The sequence below is a fragment of the Tachypleus tridentatus genome, chromosome 10, assembly GCF_004210375.1.
Source record: "Tachypleus tridentatus isolate NWPU-2018 chromosome 10, ASM421037v1, whole genome shotgun sequence".
Lineage (NCBI taxonomy): Eukaryota > Metazoa > Arthropoda > Merostomata > Xiphosura > Limulidae > Tachypleus > Tachypleus tridentatus.
The window spans coordinates 193,855,545-193,874,041 of record NC_134834.1 but is presented as its reverse complement, the minus strand read 5'-3'; the positions used below and the strand labels follow the sequence as shown (position 1 = coordinate 193,874,041).

The 18,497-nt window shown below is 34.1% G+C and overlaps 1 protein-coding gene and 8 non-coding genes across 9 annotated transcripts in view; 1 reads left to right on the top strand and 8 right to left on the bottom strand.

Annotated features, from left to right (window-relative positions):
* The first annotated feature begins 1,628 nt into the window (after nt 1-1,628).
* Nucleotides 1,629-18,497, top strand: part of LOC143228616 (activated CDC42 kinase 1-like) — a 74,739-nt gene continuing 57,870 nt past the window's right edge. The window contains exon 1 of the mRNA XM_076459841.1: nt 1,629-2,028. Coding sequence (XP_076315956.1) covers nt 2,007-2,028 — 22 coding nt within the window. The 5' untranslated portion in view covers nt 1,629-2,006. The remainder of the gene's footprint in view (nt 2,029-18,497) is intronic.
* Nucleotides 12,819-12,925, bottom strand: LOC143231194 (U6 spliceosomal RNA). Its single transcript, XR_013016824.1, has one exon. It is a non-coding gene; the product is annotated as a U6 spliceosomal RNA (small nuclear RNA).
* LOC143231197 (U6 spliceosomal RNA) lies at nt 13,546-13,651 on the bottom strand. Its single transcript, XR_013016827.1, has one exon. It is a non-coding gene; the product is annotated as a U6 spliceosomal RNA (small nuclear RNA).
* On the bottom strand, nt 14,272-14,378 carry LOC143231193 (U6 spliceosomal RNA). Its single transcript, XR_013016823.1, has one exon. It is a non-coding gene; the product is annotated as a U6 spliceosomal RNA (small nuclear RNA).
* Nucleotides 15,002-15,108, bottom strand: LOC143231192 (U6 spliceosomal RNA). The gene has a single exon (XR_013016822.1). It is a non-coding gene; the product is annotated as a U6 spliceosomal RNA (small nuclear RNA).
* On the bottom strand, nt 15,731-15,836 carry LOC143231196 (U6 spliceosomal RNA). The gene has a single exon (XR_013016826.1). It is a non-coding gene; the product is annotated as a U6 spliceosomal RNA (small nuclear RNA).
* LOC143231191 (U6 spliceosomal RNA) lies at nt 16,459-16,565 on the bottom strand. The gene has a single exon (XR_013016821.1). It is a non-coding gene; the product is annotated as a U6 spliceosomal RNA (small nuclear RNA).
* On the bottom strand, nt 17,190-17,296 carry LOC143231189 (U6 spliceosomal RNA). The gene has a single exon (XR_013016819.1). It is a non-coding gene; the product is annotated as a U6 spliceosomal RNA (small nuclear RNA).
* On the bottom strand, nt 17,919-18,025 carry LOC143231188 (U6 spliceosomal RNA). The gene has a single exon (XR_013016818.1). It is a non-coding gene; the product is annotated as a U6 spliceosomal RNA (small nuclear RNA).

Genomic DNA, 18,497 nt, shown 5'->3' with positions numbered 1-18,497 from the left:
GTGATCAGGTATAAAATATTTAATCAAACAAAATATGGATTACTAGATTCTAACTGTATGCTGGCATATAGCTTGTTTTAAAGGTTGTCTCAAAATTAGGAACTGTGATGATTTCATTAAAATAGTGGTTTTAAAATGTTTTTGTCGTTCTTAAAGAACAGTAAGAGACAAATCAATATTATATAATAATTTTTAAACGGTCCCAAACGTAAGGGTGCGTCACCTTTGTTCTAGTTGGTTGTATTCTCAACCAAAATTAGTCCACAAGGTATAAAAGAAGTGGAATAGACACATTTGTTATTTAAGGGCACAACAACTCCCTCCCCCCTCCCAGGAGGTTGTGGAAGTGTTTTGGAATTAACTTCTATTTAAAGGTTATTGGGGTAGCTTTCCAACCTTCGTCTTCCCAATGCTCATGAGGTCAAGGCACTCGACTCGTAATTCGAGGGTCACGGGTTCGAATCCCCGTCATACCAAACATGCTCGCCCTTTCAGCCGTGGGGGTGTTATAATGTTATAATCAACCCCACTATTTGTTGGTAGAGAGTAGCCCAAGAGTTTGCGATGGGTGGTGCTGACTAGGTGCCTTCCCTCTAGTTTTACACTACTAAATTAGGGACGGCTAGCGCAGATAGCCCTCGAGTAGCTTTGCGCGAAATTAAAAAAAAACAAACTTGTAGCAAAGCCACATCGGGCTATCTACTGAGTTCACCGAGGAGAATCGAACTCTGATTTTAGCATCGTAAATCCCGACTGGTAGAGACCGCTATAAAACAAGCCAGTTATATGAAGTTTCAAAGTACACTTTTGTACATATTATTATATTGAAGTTGAAAAAAAAAGAAGGTACTTTGTAAAATATATGTCGGGCAAACTGCACATTTATTAAAGTTAAAACTATTAGTTACAGACACGCTTAACAGTGGATAAAGCCTTTATTATGTGTCGTCATATTAATGGGGAAGTTATAAGAAAATCAAATTTTCAAAGAATAACATTGTAATAAGGTTTTAATAAGAATACTTTTAACTTGGAAATATGTGCATTTTTAACTTTAAATAAGGAACACTAACTCCATAAACTGATAATAAACTTTTATTAGGCAAGTAACTTGCCTATAATATTTCTCAGCGTAATTTTAATTTTTAAACATATATCTCTTGCAGCTGGCTATTTATTTTACTACGAAATGACACTACATTTTTTGGGTTTGTACTTTCACGTCTAATAAAATGTTTCCAATGTGCACACGTTGTATTTTTTAGTTAATTCGAGGACACTGATCCATTCTTGTTTCTTCGTAACACTACCTAACGTAGGTAATCACAGTGGATCTCGGTGGGGATCATGATAGTTTATTTGAGCCGAAACAAGTCATTTTAACGTGTTTACAGATCATATTTTAAATTTATTAAGATAAGGTGTTGATTTGCCCAAAACCTTTTGTTTTAAAAAATAACGATTTTTTTAAATGTACGTATATACATAAAATACTTAGAATAAATCCATTATCCATTGCTTATTGTTCTGTTCATAAATATAAGTAAAATATATATTTATACGTTGAAGTGAATCACGTCGTGGTTTATAGCTTCACACGGCTGGAGATTTAACGTTCTACGGTGAACGAACTTTTTAAACGCACCCTTCTTCCTCCTGCAGGAGTTACCGTGTACAATAAACATTTCCCAATCAGCGCTTTGCTTGTTTGGGAGGACACGTTTTGAGCTGCCAACTTGTATAGGCCTAGTTTCTATTAGAGCGAGCACATGTATCACAACGATTAAACGTGTAAATAAATGTACGCTCGACGTTGGTATCCTAGCGATGTCTCTTCGTACATATCAAAAATAACATAAAATCTGGGAACTTCACACTCGTGTATATAACCTATTGATGCCCATTAACGTCTGATGAAATTAATCGAATGACCTTCAAGTGTTTCTGTCCTTATTTAGTGTTTCTGTCAGTGTTCGTTGTTTACCGTAGCAGGTTCACTGAAGAAAATGCGAGGTGCAGAAAACGACGGTATGTGTTCTAAATAATTTAAGTACAAACGTAATACTTCCAAAGTTTTTACGAAATTAACATGTTATTTTGTGTTTTTACGGAATTCAGTTGTTTTCTCCTACCGTATACAAAAACAAATACAAATTTTATTGCATGAATTGTTGTTTTTTACATGTATGTATAAAAAAAATAGTTTAATGTATCCACAGTTAATAATAAGTTATAAAAGCTGTGTTCGGAGAAGGCGTATTTGGAATACTTTTGAATATTGTGATATGGATTTGTGTATTACAGCTGCAATCGTTAGTACTAGTGGTAGTAATGCTAATGCTAGTAATAGTATTTGTCACAGTGTTTGAACTGTCGAGTTGGATTTAAAATTAGGCTTACCTGGTAAATCTGTCTATGTCGTCTGCGGTATAAAATTTACAGTACTCGTAAACAGTAAGTAGAAATTAATATTTTATGCTGGTGTACGTAATTACGAAAATATTTTTAAACTTGGATAATTCATCCAATGAAACTTCGAGCAAAATATAAGTACCCATATGTAATGGAAAATGTATCGTGAACGAATTGTACGTGTCATATAATAGCCCGTCATTGGGTGTTCAAATACGTATTTACTTTGCACGTATGGTACGTCGCAAGTGTGTTTGTTGCTAACATTGTTGGTTGTATTGTTAGAAGATCTGAAAAACGTGGAAGAATTATTAGTATCTATATATGATACGAACGTGATAATCTAAGTAAGCATACACAATACTGTGGAAAAAAATCACAGGAACAATTAAAATTTTCTCGCCTGTCTGGCAACTTTCCGTACTATACCAGATAACGTTTTTCGATTTGTTGAACCTTTTGTATGCTTTATTGTCCAATATAATGCCATTTTCCCTATTTAATAGACATATAATCTAAAGTTAAGTCTTAGTCGCTTGAAGTTTAATCGCGTTGGTACTTACATATTTGGTGTTTTCGGGCCTACAATTTTCATTGAGTAGTGTGCACCTCTTTTATATATATCGCTAACCGTAGTGTCTCTTGGAGCCTTTGCCTGTCTCTCGTCCGAAAAGCTGGGCACGCAAGCAAAACACAGTATTCGCAGGCTTGTGTAATGTTGAAGCCAAATTTTATCTCTCAAGTATGATAGTCTACATTTAGTTGTTCGGAATTACTAACAGTCATTCACATTTCAGAATGTAACGTAACTTAAAGAATAAAATAAGGAAATCCTTAAATCACCTCGGCACTTTTAATTTGTTTAATTAGGATAAGAGTAAATTAATCCATTAGACCTTTTTTTTTCTTTTTTTATTAGTTATATTTTTATGTGCTATCAATACCATGCGTGTGGCGCACGTATATACTATTTGATATCCAGCATGGCCAGGTGGGTTAAGGTGTTCGACTGATAACTGAGGGTCGCGGGTTCGAATCCCCGTTGCACCAAACATGCTCGCCACATCGGCCGTGGGTGCGTTATAATGTGACGGTCAATCCCACTATTCGTTGGTAAAGAGTAGCCCAAGAGTTGGCGGTGGGTGGTGATGACTAGCTGCCTTCCCTCCAGTCTTCCACTGCAAAATTAGGGACGGCTAGCGCAGATAACCCTCGTATAGCTTTGCGCGAAATTCAAAACAAACTAAACCTATTTTATATTATTACTCATCACAATCTTTACCAGGCTACCTTAAAATTGAAATTATTTTAGATAGGATTAGAGTAAATTAACCTACGAGATATTGGGCTAGGTCAAATGCATCATTCGAAAGGGTTTGATCTCCTGAGTCCAAAACTGTAATTAGATCTTAAATCGGTCGAGAAATAAGAGATATGAGCAAAGGTTTGAACTCGGGAAAAATTCGCAGATGTTTTAAGAGCCGTTCTGCCGCGGCTGAAGATGTAGATATACAGTATGTTACTGTTGAGTGGCTCTTAGCATGAGTGAAATTCTTAACTACTTTCCACGGTGGACGGTATAAGGAACTCAAAATTTGGCTCTGAGTGAAATCAAGTGTGAACACAATTAACCTTTTAAAGTCCATGAAATAATATAAATTGTCAAAGAATAACTCATGATACAATTGTAGTACTTGCTAAATTTGTCACTACATACTTTATCCAGCCTAACGAATTATCAAGGATTAGAAATGTACAATTATTGTATTCCATTCCCAGTATGTTATCTATTGCCAAAGACGCGTTTCGTTCAATCTAGAGCTATTCAGATCCCGCGTCACACCAAACATGCCCTTTCAGCCGTGGGGCATTATAATTCCACATTTAATCCCACTATTCGTTGGTAAAGAGTAGCCGAAAGGCGGTGGGTGGTGATAACAAGCTGCTTTTCCTCTAGTCTTACAGTGCTAAATTAGGGACGGCTAGCGCAGATAGCCCTCGTGTAGCTTTGCGCGAAATTCAAAACAAGCAAACAAACCACAGCTATTCAAGTCGGCTGGGATATAACAAATACAGCAGTACAATACGTATTTTGAATAATTAGAAGAACGTAATGGGCTAAATAAAGAATGTAGTGTCTGTAAATGTTACAGGCTTAACACTAATGACTGTTGTCTGGTATATTATTTCAAAGTCATTTTAATCTTTGCAAATTGTGCTTTAAAAACTTTGTTAGGAAATGGTGAAGTAAATACTATGTTTTATACATAAAATAAAAGTCTTAATTTTGATAATTCAAGTGAAAGATAAAGAAAGATCAGTATGTAGGACGCCTGGTGACAAATTATTGAACTTCTAACCACTTGCAAAGAAAAATGAAAAATTATATGAACATTTTCTCGGCAGTTTTTTTTTTTTCACAACGTTTTGTGAATTGCTTCATTTACTGTATTTATTATTATTACCTATGCATTTTATTGTTCTATTAATTTCTTACTTCTGCTATTACAATATAGTCACCTGCAATGATAACTCCGCTCATTTCTATTCTTTGCTCCTCCCCTGCAGTGGCACAGCTGTATGTCTGCGGACTTACAACACTGGAAACCAGGTTTCGATACCCGTAATGGGCAGAGCAAATAGCCAGCCTATTCTGTAACTTTGTGCTTAACAACAGACAAAATTTTGTGACTTGAGCCTTTGTCATCTCATGTGAAGTCGTTTTGGAACTATCTGTCAATCTAGAGTAAATTTTTGATTCGCTTTAAGTCACAAGCTTCTTTTTATATTTGACAAGGCTCATGGACTTTGTTGCTAAAATCTGCCTTTAGTGCCCTTGAACTGTGGATCTGAGAGTTCATGGTTCATTCCCGTCGCTGCAAAACGCCATATTCATATCTTGGGGTCGTGTTTGCGGTAAGAGTACCGATCAAACCACATTATTTTGTAAGATAGCAGTTGCCCAAGAGATGGCGCTGTTGGCTTACTGCCTTCCTTCCATAGTTTCCCAATTCGTGGCTAGCGAGAAATAGTTGGTATTGGCATCTTTTCTACTTTCCTGGTTCTGAAGCTCCTACCAATATTTGAATTTCCTTCTAACTTATTAAAATATTTATGGAAGGAAATGGCTTGGTTCAGAGCCTGATTTAAAACAATCTCTGTTCTGTTAAGCCGACCTTTAAAGTTGTAATTAAATGGTTTTGGTTTCAGTTTGTTTATTATGTTCCAAGAATTCTATGTCAGTGTTACCGGGTATACTAACTACAAATTGATAACAATATGAGATATTTGGATTTTATTTTAAACTTGTTACAGGAACTCTGTTTTCAATAAATTCAGCATGTTCAAAAGCTGATTTGTTTTACAAAATTTATTACTGGTTAAAGGGACCCGCACCGAAGACTATTACCATTCGTGAGATTCCCTAAAGGTTGGTTTGTTTGTTTTCGAATTTCGCACAAAGCAACTCGAGGGCTATCTGTGCTAGCCGTCCCTAATTTAGCAGTGTAAGACTAGAGGGAAGGCAGCTAGTCATCACCACCCACCGCCAACTCTTGGGCTACTCTTTTACCAACGAATAGTGGGATTGATCGTCACATTATAACGCCCCACGGCTGAGAGGGCGAACATGTTTTGGCACGACTCGGGCGCGAACCCGCGACCCTCAGATTACGAAGCGCACGCTTTAACGCGCTAGGCCATGCCAGGCCTACAAAAGGTTGGAAATCGCTGTCTAATCTCTTAAGTTCAAAATTAGGAATAGTTTTATGTAGATAATCTCTCTGTAACTTTGTGCGAAAAATTCTAACCAAACGACGCTGTAACCCTATTCGATAAAACAATTTTTAATCTTCAGGGCAGGCCAGTTCTCTGTTTTCCTTCTCATTTTTCCGTTCTTCTATGGAATTCATCTGTGTTCACCTTGATTAGAGAAGGTGTTACAGCCGTCCCAAGGCCGGGAGAGGTGTGACAACAGAAATGGAGGTGCCAACTTGTGAACTTAAAGTATGTAGTACTGAGTTTCTAATTGTCATGTATTGTGATAAAACTACATCCCATTGCCATACACCTGTTCAATACAAGCTTTCAGTAATCAAGCAACATCTGACGGCAATGCATGGAAAAGTACACCAAAGGGCGCTCGTGAAATTACAAAAAAAAAAAAAAATTATTTTAGAGATTATACGGAACTGAAACTTAGATATTCTTAAGTGCTCTGATTTCTCAGTGTTAATTTTGAGCACTTATATCGCTAAAATTAGGGGCTCGTTTCCTGAAGTGGATATCGGACATTGCAGCTTTGACCTTAACAACCAACAAACTCAATACAGATTTGCGTGGGGAAGTGAAAAGTGAACTCTTGTATGTTTCTTTCCATTGTATTCATTTTAAGGAAGGTTTTGTTAACATCGTAATTACAATAAAAGTACTAAAATTTCAAAAACATCGCAACATAAAGTATTATAATACTACGGATCAATATTTGCAAACCGTCTGGAAGATATCCGGTGTATCCATGCTGTTGAACAGGTTTTAAAAATAAAGTTATCTAAACTACGTGTTTGTTTATTTGATCACTGTTTCTGAAACCTTTTAGGTAATTCAATAAGGTAATGGTTCTGCTGTTGTAAAATCAATTTCTTTGTGTGTGTGTGTGTGCTTGGAATGTTATCACAGGTGTATTAAGACTAAGTGGTTAATGTGGGATTGTGGATCCGATTCGCTTTGGTTACAGCTCAAGCAAATATCACATTGTGGTTGATTGTGTGTGTGTTGTAAGAGACAGTCGTAACTGCGCAAAGTTCAACTCTTTGTGCCTTGGAAGTAATGTGTATCATGTGTTATTAGGGCAATGGGGTTTTATTTTAACAAGTTATGAAAATATCCCTTTCTAATATGTGTGTTATAGAGTTAATCACATTTGGGATATCTTTATTGTTTTATTTAGTTTTTGAATGCATTCAGATAATTTATTCGGTCAGATAAGAAGGCCTTTCTACGATCTGTGCATTATTTAATGCATTTTAAAAACAAACGAACCTCTGAAACATGAGGTACTTGTACAATCCAAGTTAGCCAACCGAGAGTCAATTTTTAGGGTTGTGTTAATGAACTTAACAGTATTTTTAGGCCTAGCATATCAATCTTAGGATCACAGGTTCGAATTCTTCCTTTCAGAAGTTACTTTGTCATCAAAAGATTTTTTTACACAAATACACCTAGAGCAACAACATTTTATCACTCACAGGAAGGTTCATGAACTTGTCCTAAAGTTACATGAAAACAACAACAACAACAAACATGTGTTAATACAGTAGTAAAACAAATAAGACGGAGACAAAAAATACTGAGAATCGGTTGGTGTTTGTTCTTTCATTTTGGTTGATGTTCACGGCGATTGGTTTATATTGTTTTTAGTACAAACAGCCCAAGTCTCATGATTACTTCAGGTGAGCCGTGGAGGCGTTATAATGTGACGGTCATTCTGACGATCTGTTGATAAAAGAATAGTCCACGAGTTGGCGGTGGGTGGTGTTGACTAGCCGCCTTCCCTCGAGTCTGTCACTTCTAAATTATGGAGCGCGAACATAGATAACCGTCATATAGCTTTGCGCGAAATTCAACACAAAACGGATAAACGTACTTTTTATAGTCGCGGAACCGTGTGTATTCTGAAATATTTCTAGAATTCGAGACGAGATTGTAATCTAACAACAAATCTAATAGGCTTTACATGCGCATTAGTACAAGCCAAGTGTCTAAGTATGTGACCGTGTATTCAAACGAAGCCCTAAAGTTAGCCAACACTGTTAAGCATAATGACGGTTACAATATCTACCTGGGCTTAGTTTTTATGTGTTCGAAAGTATTTTGTCAACAATGCAGTTGAAAAGTTAATTTATATTTAAATTACAATAAACATTTCAGTGTAACGGATTTTAACCGGTAATAATATTAAATCAAAATTCGACATTATTAGTCGACAAATGAGATAAGTTGTCTGTTTCCCACAGTTCGTATGAAAAAGTAATGACTCGTATGGCGAGACATCATTGTTTGAAATTTAGGACAAAATAATTAAACAGCCAGCCAATATACACACGCAAAGTAGGCTGCATACTTCACTGACGTGTCAGGCACTTTCTCTTCTCGTTTTAATAGCAGGATTCGCCCATCCCCCTGAATACAACTGCGGAACTAAAGCAGTGAAATAGACTCTGGAATTGTATTCAAGCCCGATAAGTTGAAAATTAATACACATATATTTTTGTACTTTAAATAATTCTGAGTTATGAGATAGGCCAACTTGAAATATAACTCGCTTTAACACGCAGCAGCGGGCTGGCACTGAGTTGGTTGTTCCCTGAGAATTTAACGCTAAAATTCTAGGCTTGGTTTCTACGTAGGGTACAACGTAAATAGCCAGTTTTGCGCTTGACAAGATATATAAACTCGATAAACTGTAGGATCAGCTTATAGTGGATACGCATTTTCTCGTGTCATTTTCTATGAATATAGTAAACGCTTAACACAAACGTGAATTAGAATTGATCACCAAATGGACAATTTGAAATAAAGTATATAATAATATGGAAATGCTATTATGTAACCGTAAATACAAATTATAAAGGACCGACATGGCCAGGTGGTTAAGGCACTCGACTCGTAATATGAGGGTCGCGGGTTCTAATCCCCATCACACCAAACATGCTCGCCATTTCAGGTGTGGGGGCGTTATAATGCTACAATCAATCCCACTATTCGTTGGTAAAAGAGTAGCCCAAGAATTGGCGGTGGGTTGTGATGCTAGCTGCCTTCCCTCTAGTCTTACACTGCTAAATTAAGGACGGCTAGCACAGATAACTCTCGTGTAGCTTTGCGCAAAATTAAAACAACACATTATAAAATAAATCAGATGAAAAAACCTTTGAAAATCAGATGGACATTTTAAATGCTCATATTTTATCTTATTCATTTTCTCTTGTCCTCTGCAAGTACTTTGAACTTAAAAAAAAAAAATCCGAACTTTGGACATTTCATAGGTCAAAATTGGATGGTTGTCAGTGAAAAACATTCATACTACAGGAATGTCAATATCCCACACAAAAGTTTTAGAATGGTGTTTGTGCTGTGGGTTTCGTTCCTTATTTCCGGTTTATTATGAACAGTAATCAGTTCGAGGTGTAACCATTGTATTTATCAGTGGCCTTGAATTGAATTGCATAGTAGGAAAAATAAGTGGTGTTACAGGTCTACCGTACGAAATAAAAGCAAGTTGATATTTAGATTACGTAACGTCATATCGGTGAGTTTCTATATGTATAAATAGTTGTGTTATTTAGATCCGGAAGTTTCGTTACCGCCGCATTGTTACCAGGACAACTTGGGAAGGATGTATTATTGTTGCGTCATTTTTATGACGTTGCAGGTTTTGTTACGAATACTGATTTTTTTCACGTAGTTTTCGAATGTGAAATTTGTTGGTGGCAACAATAATATAAAAAATGATAACAGATCGCCAATGTATGGACCATTCAAAAATAACATAACGTCATGGGATCACGTGAGATGGAGGCTAAGCCTTAATTACGATGTATTATGGTGTGCCATTAACTTTGTAACATCAATTACAGTGAAAACGATATAGGTTTACAAGAGCATATATTGAAACTTAACAATATTTTGATTTGAATTTCAAACATTTAATAACCTGAATGTTGTAAACATAATATTGTATGTCATTTTTGCATAATAAATTAATCAAACTTAAACTTTTGATATCTCTCTTGGTGAGGTGGTGTCCTCTGGTAGTTGAAGTAGGTAGTAATAAAATTCATAAATCTCGCACACAAATTTGTAACGAAACCTTCCGTAACGAGTTATTTTTCGTTACAAAACAAGTCCATGTTACATGCCGTCAGTAACGAAATGTCCCGGCCTCGTATTATTCTGTACCAAACTAGCTTTATTTTGAAAGTTAAATTACGCAGTTCTGATTTTGAAAAAAAAAAAAAAAAAATCTTGAAGGGACTCCATGATAGCGCTCCCTAATCTTGAAATTACCAGTCGTTCACTAATACATTTGTAGCATTTACTACAAGGTTAAACAAGACTACAGTAGACCATACAGGCGTAGTGGTTACCGATGATTATGGTTACAAAGTGTTTCTCTGTAAGGCCTTGTAAATTGTATACTACAGGGTGTTCGGAAAGTCACTGTGCACTTATATGTATATGATTACAAAACTACACAGTGATTTTCCGAACACCCTGCAGTACTATCACTAAGGGGACCAAACTTGTTTACCAGATTCCATTTTTCACTTATATGTATATGATTACAAAACTACACAGTGATTTTCCGAACACCCTGCAGTACTATCACTAAGGGGACCAAACTTGTTTACCAGATTCCATTTTTCACTTATATGTATATGATTACAAAACTACACAGTGATTTTCCAGAACACCCTGCAGTACTATCACTAAGGGGACCAAACTTGTTTACCAGATTCCATTTTTCACTTATATGTATATGATTACAAAACTACACAGTGATTTTCCGAACACCCTGCAGTACTATCACTAAGGGGACCAAACTTGTTTACCAGATTCCATTTTTCATTGAAAACTATTAGAGATATGAAAATCAAAACTGGTAGATAAAATAAATATTTAAAAAACTAACACCTATATATTTTTAAAATCATAGCAAAAATTTGGATCCGTTCTAATAGGAAAGCAAGAAGATATTTTAAGGACGATTTTCTCACTAGAGGGCATCAAATATATAAGCTTCAAGCTACCGAAGGAAACAAAAGCACTGAAAAATTACTGACACTTCTCACCCCACCCCCCCGCTGAAATTCACATTTTCCACTAACAATGTTGCTTTGACATTAAAAACCAACAGAATCTCAAGGGTAGTTTATCCACTGGGGATATCAAACTATAAGCTGCAACATCAAGAAAAGAGTTATGAAAAAAATAAATACTTCTGAAGCAACCTCCAAGATCACATATGAGACAAATAGCACAAGTGATTTGGTTTTAGATTAAGAAAAATATGGTAGCTTTGGGAAGTGTAAGTCATTGTTTAGAATTCTTGTTTTCTACATGTTGGACCTTATAGCTTTAATGCCCCGAGTGTGTAAACAATTCTTGAGACGCACCTCAGTTTTGTTTGATACAGTAAAGCCGCGTTTGGTTGTTAATTATAGAGTGGATTTAAAAGTATATGTATTTTTCTACTTCTTTTAGACATCTATGTTTATTTCCCCATTTTTTTTCTCTACATACCCTTTTTTGAAAAAAAAATAACGAAACTGGAACTGCTAAATCGTGTTCAGCAAGTTATAACATATTGATAGCTAATGAAGTATATTCCACAGTCTGTCATTGTTTGTATAACTTAAACAGAATGAAACTAACTAATGTTGACCAGTTTACTCAAAACAAAAAGTTAAGTAAGAGAAGGAAATCGCACACATGAGGTTCTATAGAAAGCTGTGGCTTGTAGGCCATTAATAGTACAATAGTATTGTAGTTTCAACAATGATGATGTAGGCAGTCTGGTTTACATCAAGTATTAAGCTATTGGTATTACTGTCGTAAAGATTTAACGTTCAGCATACGTATTGATTTTGAACGAGGTTTTTCTATTATTTTGGTGCCGAAACTTCCACTTGGTGAATTGTGGCGAATATTAATGAGCAGGAACATTTTGGTAAGGCTGCAGAATCATAGCTGTATCATGCATGCTCACTTTGCAAGAAAATACAAAGTATAGTAGAATCTTCTATGACATCTATTTACCGTTGTTGTGTTAGTAATACTGTATTATTATTATTACGAGAAAATGAGGGGTACAGAGAACTTAAAAATGTAATTTAAAAAACAACTTATGCCTGAATATTGGAATATTACAGATGCTATCAGTAGAACCATACTTATATATAAGATCATATTATTTCTATTGGAATATTACAGATGCTATCAGTAGAACCATACTTATATATAAGATCATATTATTTCTTTCCAGAGGTGTATATAAAATAATAAAATGTCTGTCACACTTTATTTCTCCTGAAAAATTAAAAAAAAAACGTTTATAGGCCAAGACATTTCTGGATTAAACTTATTTTGCATAAAATGAGATCCTTGTTTATCTTTTGGCAACAGTATCTTTAAAAATGTTTAGTTACAGTGACTCGATGGTCAATGTATAAACTTATTACTCATAAAATCTGTGGTGAATAGACCACACATAGGAAATTTTAAAATAGCTGTGCTGTTAACAAGGTAAACAGTTTAACTAAGAGAAGAGGATGTTGATTATGAATTAAGTCTTTTTATGTAAGGTTTGAAGTGTAAAGAGGAAATTTATTTCACTGTTACACATTACAAAAAATGTGGAACGCTTCACGATTTTGCGTGTCATCCTTGCGCAGGGGCCATGCTAATCTTCTCTGTATCGTTCCAATTTTAGTATATGTACTGCCGAAGCAAGTACAATACTAAATACGCCCCGAGTTCTTTTTATACGAGTAATCTTGTTAATATCGAAATGACTGGTGTCTTCAAGTATTATTTCATTTAACAAAATAGATTTAAGTACTATCGTGAGAGATTTATGCTTATTCTGCTGTTCAGTTCTATTTATATATTCGTTTTATTTATTGACTTCATACATTCTGCAGAATGGCGTGTGTTTTATGCAAAATTAGGGTATTTTGTTGTCAAGTTTAAACAGAAAGTAGTTTTCAGTATGCTAGAGGGCGCTACAGCATCACTTTTAAAGTTAAATATATCACAGAAATTATTTTTAAAAACATTTATAGACCGAGATATTTCTTGATGAAACATCCTTTGTATAAAATGAGATCCATTGTTTAACTTTTGGCAAGAGTATCTTTAAAAATGTTTAGTTACAGTGACTCGATGGTCAATGTATAAACTTATTACTCATAAAATCTGTGGTGAATAGACCACACATAGGAAATTTTAAAATAGCTGTGCTGTTAACAAGGTAAACAGTTTAACTAAGAGAAGAGGATGTTGATTATGAATTAAGTCTTTTTATGTAAGGTTTGAAGTGTAAAGAGGAAATTTATTTCACTGTTACAAATTACAAAAAATGTGGAACGCTTCACGATTTTGCGTGTCATCCTTGCGCAGGGGCCATGCTAATCTTCTCTGTATCGTTCAATTTTAGTATATGTACTGCCGAAGCAAGTACAATACTAAATACGTCCCGAGTTCTTTTTATACGAGTAATCTTGTTAATATCGAAATGACTGGTGTCTTCAAGTATTATTTCATTTAACAAAATAGATTTAAGTACTATCGTGAGAGATTTATGCTTATTCTGCTGTTCAGTTCTATTTATATATTCGTTTTATTTATTGACTTCATACATTCTGCAGAATGGCGTGTGTTTTATGCAAAATTAGGGTATTTTGTTATCAAGTTTAAACAGAAAGTAGTTTTCAGTATGCTAGAGAGGCGCTACAGCATCACTTTTAAAGTTAAATATATCACAGAAATTATTTTTAAAACATTTATAGACCGAGATATTTCTTGATGAAACATCCTTTGTATAAAATGAGATCCATTGTTTAACTTTTGGCAAGAGTATCTTTAAAAATCATTAGTTACAGTGACTCGATGATCAATGTACAAACTTATTACTCATAAAATCTGTGGTGAATAGATCACACATAGGAAATTTTAAAATAGCTGTGCTGTTAACAAGGTAAACAGTTTAACTAAGAGAAGAGGATGTTGATTATGAATTAAGTCTTTTTATGTAAGGTTTGAAGTGTAAAGAGGAAATTTATTTCACTGTTACAAATTACAAAAAATGTGGAACGCTTCACGATTTTGCGTGTCATCCTTGCGCAGGGGCCATGCTAATCTTCTCTGTATCGTTCCAATTTTAGTATATGTACTGCCGAAGCAAGTACAATACTAAATACGTCCCGAGTTCTTTTTATACGAGTAATCTTGTTAATATCGAAATGACTGGTGTCTTCAAGTATTATTTCATTTAACAAAATAGATTTAAGTACTATCGTGAGAGATTTATGCTTATTCTGCTGTTCAGTTCTATTTATATATTCGTTTTATTTATTGACTTCATACATTCTGCAGAATGGCGTGTGTTTTATGCAAAATTAGGGTATTTTGTTATCAAGTTTAAACAGAAAGTAGTTTTCAGTATGCTAGAGAGGGCGCTACAGCATCACTTTTAAAGTTAAATATATCACAGAAATTATTTTTAAAACATTTATAGACCGAGATATTTCTTGATGAAACATCCTTTGTATAAAATGAGATCCATTGTTTAACTTTTGGCAAGAGTATCTTTAAAAATCATTAGTTACAGTGACTCGATGGTCAATGTATAAACTTATTACTCATAAAATCTGTGGTGAATAGATCACACATAGGAAATTTTAAAATAGCTGTGCTGTTAACAAGGTAAACAGTTTAACTAAGAGAAGAGGATGTTGATTATGAATTAAGTCTTTTTTATGTAAGGTTTGAAGTGTAAAGAGGAAATTTATTTCACTGTTACAAATTACAAAAAAATGTGGAACGCTTCACGATTTTGCGTGTCATCCTTGCGCAGGGGCCATGCTAATCTTCTCTGTATCGTTCCAATTTTAGTATATGTACTGCCGAAGCAAGTACAATACTAAATACGTCCCGAGTTCTTTTTATACGAGTAATCTTGTTAATATCGAAATGACTGGTGTCTTCAAGTATTATTTCATTTAACAAAATAGATTTAAGTACTATCGTGAGAGATTTATGCTTATTCTGCTGTTCAGTTCTATTTATATATTCGTTTTATTTATTGACTTCATACATTCTGCAGAATGGCGTGTGTTTTATGCAAAATTAGGGTATTTTGTTATCAAGTTTAAACAGAAAGTAGTTTTCAGTATGCTAGAGAGGGCGCTACAGCATCACTTTTAAAGTTAAATATATCACAGAAATTATTGTTAAAAACATTTATAGACCGAGATATTTCTTGATGAAACATCCTTTGTATAAAATGAGATCCATTGTTTAACTTTTGGCAAGAGTATCTTTAAAAATGTTTAGTTACAGTGACTCGATGGTCAATGTATAAACTTATTACACATAAAATCTGTGGTGAATAGACCACACATAGGAAATTTTAAAATAGCTGTGCTGTTAACAAGGTAAACAGTTTAACTAAGAGAAGAGGATGTTGATTATGAATTAAGTCTTTTTATGTAAGGTTTGAAGTGTAAAGAGGAAATTTATTTCACTGTTACAAATTACAAAAAATGTGGAACGCTTCACGATTTTGCGTGTCATCCTTGCGCAGGGGCCATGCTAATCTTCTCTGTATCGTTCAATTTTAGTATATGTACTGCCGAAGCAAGTACAATACTAAATACGCCCCTGAGTTCTTTTATACGAGTAATCTTGTTAATATCGAAATGACTGGTGTCTTCAAGTATTATTTCATTTAACAAAATAGATTTAAGTACTATCGTGAGAGATTTATGCTTATTCTGCTGTTCAGTTCTATTTATATATTCGTTTTATTTATTGACTTCATACATTCTGCAGAATGGCGTGTGTTTTATGCAAAATTAGGGTATTTTGTTATCAAGTTTAAACAGAAAGTAGTTTTCAGTATGCTAGAGAGGGCGCTACAGCATCACTTTTAAAGTTAAATATATCACAGAAATTATTTTTTAAAACATTTATAGACCGAGATATTTCTTGATGAAACATCCTTTGTATAAAATGAGATCCATTGTTTAACTTTTGGCAAGAGTATCTTTAAAAATCATTAGTTACAGTGACTCGATGGTCAATGTATAAACTTATTACTCATAAAATCTGTGGTGAATAGATCACACATAGGAAATTTTAAAATAGCTGTGCTGTTAACAAGGTAAACAGTTTAACTAAGAGAAGAGGATGTTGATTATGAATTAAGTCTTTTTTATGTAAGGTTTGAAGTGTAAAGAGGAAATTTATTTCACTGTTACAAATTACAAAAATGTGGAACGCTTCACGATTTTGCGTGTCATCCTTGCGCAGGGGCCATGCTAATCTTCTCTGTATCGTTCCAATTTTAGTATATGTACTGCCGAAGCAAGTACAATACTAAATACGTCCCGAGTTCTTCTTATACGAGTAATCTTGTTAATATCGAAATGACTGGTGTCTTCAAGTATTATTTCATTTAACAAAATAGATTTAAGTACTATCGTGAGAGATTTATGCTTATTCTGCTGTTCAGTTCTATTTATATATTCGTTTTATTTATTGACTTCATACATTCTGCAGAATGGCGTGTGTTTTATGCAAAATTAGGGTATTTTGTTATCAAGTTTAAACAGAAAGTAGTTTTCAGTATGCTAGAGAGGGCGCTACAGCATCACTTTTAAAGTTAAATATATCACAGAAATTATTTTTAAAAACATTTATAGACCGAGATATTTCTTGATGAAACATCCTTTGTATAAAATGAGATCCATTGTTTAACTTTTGGCAAGAGTATCTTTAAAAATCATTAGTTACAGTGACTCGATGATCAATGTATAAACTTATTACTCATAAAATCTGTGGTGAATAGATCACACATAGGAAATTTTAAAATAGCTGTGCTGTTAACAAGGTAAACAGTTTAACTAAGAGAAGAGGATGTTGATTATGAATTAAGTCTTTTTTATGTAAGGTTTGAAGTGTAAAGAGGAAATTTATTTCACTGTTACAAATTACAAAAAAATGTGGAACGCTTCACGATTTTGCGTGTCATCCTTGCGCAGGGGCCATGCTAATCTTCTCTGTATCGTTCCAATTTTAGTATATGTACTGCCGAAGCAAGTACAATACTAAATACGCCCCGAGTTCTTTTTATACGAGTAATCTTGTTAATATCGAAATGACTGGTGTCTTCAAGTATTATTTCATTTAACAAAATAGATTTAAGTACTATCGTGAGAGATTTATGCTTATTCTGCTGTTCAGTTCTATTTATATATTCGTTTTATTTATTGACTTCATACATTCTGCAGAATGGCGTGTGTTTTATGCAAAATTAGGGTATTTTGTTATCAAGTTTAAACAGAAAGTAGTTTTCAGTATGCTAGAGAGGGCGCTACAGCATCACTTTTAAAGTTAAATATATCACAGAAATTATTTTTAAAACATTTATAGACCGAGATATTTCTTGATGAAACATCCTTTGTATAAAATGAGATCCATTGTTTAACTTTTGGCAAGAGTATCTTTAAAAATCATTAGTTACAGTGACTCGATGGTCAATGTATAAACTTATTACTCATAAAATCTGTGGTGAATAGATCACACATAGGAAATTTTAAAATAGCTGTGCTGTTAACAAGGTAAACAGTTTAACTAAGAGAAGAGGATGTTGATTATGAATTAAGTCTTTTTTATGTAAGGTTTGAAGTGTAAAGAGGAAATTTATTTCACTGTTACAAATTACAAAAAATGTGGAACGCTTCACGATTTTGCGTGTCATCCTTGCGCAGGGGCCATGCTAATCTTCTCTGTATCGTTCCAATTTTAGTATATGTACTGCCGAAGCAAGTACAATACTAAATACGCCCCTGAGTTCTTTTATACGAGTAATCTTGTTAATATCGAAATGACTGGTGTCTTCAAGTATTATTTCATTTAACAAAATAGATTTAAGTACTATCGTGAGAGATTTATGCTTATTCTGCTGTTCAGTTCTATTTATATATTCGTTTTATTTATTGACTTCATACATTCTGCAGAATGGCGTGTGTTTTATGCAAAATTAGGGTATTTTGTTATCAAGTTTAAACAGAAAGTAGTTTTCAGTATGCTAGAGGGCGCTACAGCATCACTTTTAAAGTTAAATATATCACAGAAATTATTTTTAAAACATTTATAGACCGAGATATTTCTTGATGAAACATCCTTTGTATAAAATGAGATCCATTGTTTAACTTTTGGCAAGAGTATCTTTAAAAATCATTAGTTACAGTGACTCGATGGTCAATGTATAAACTTATTACTTATAAAATCTGTGGTGAATA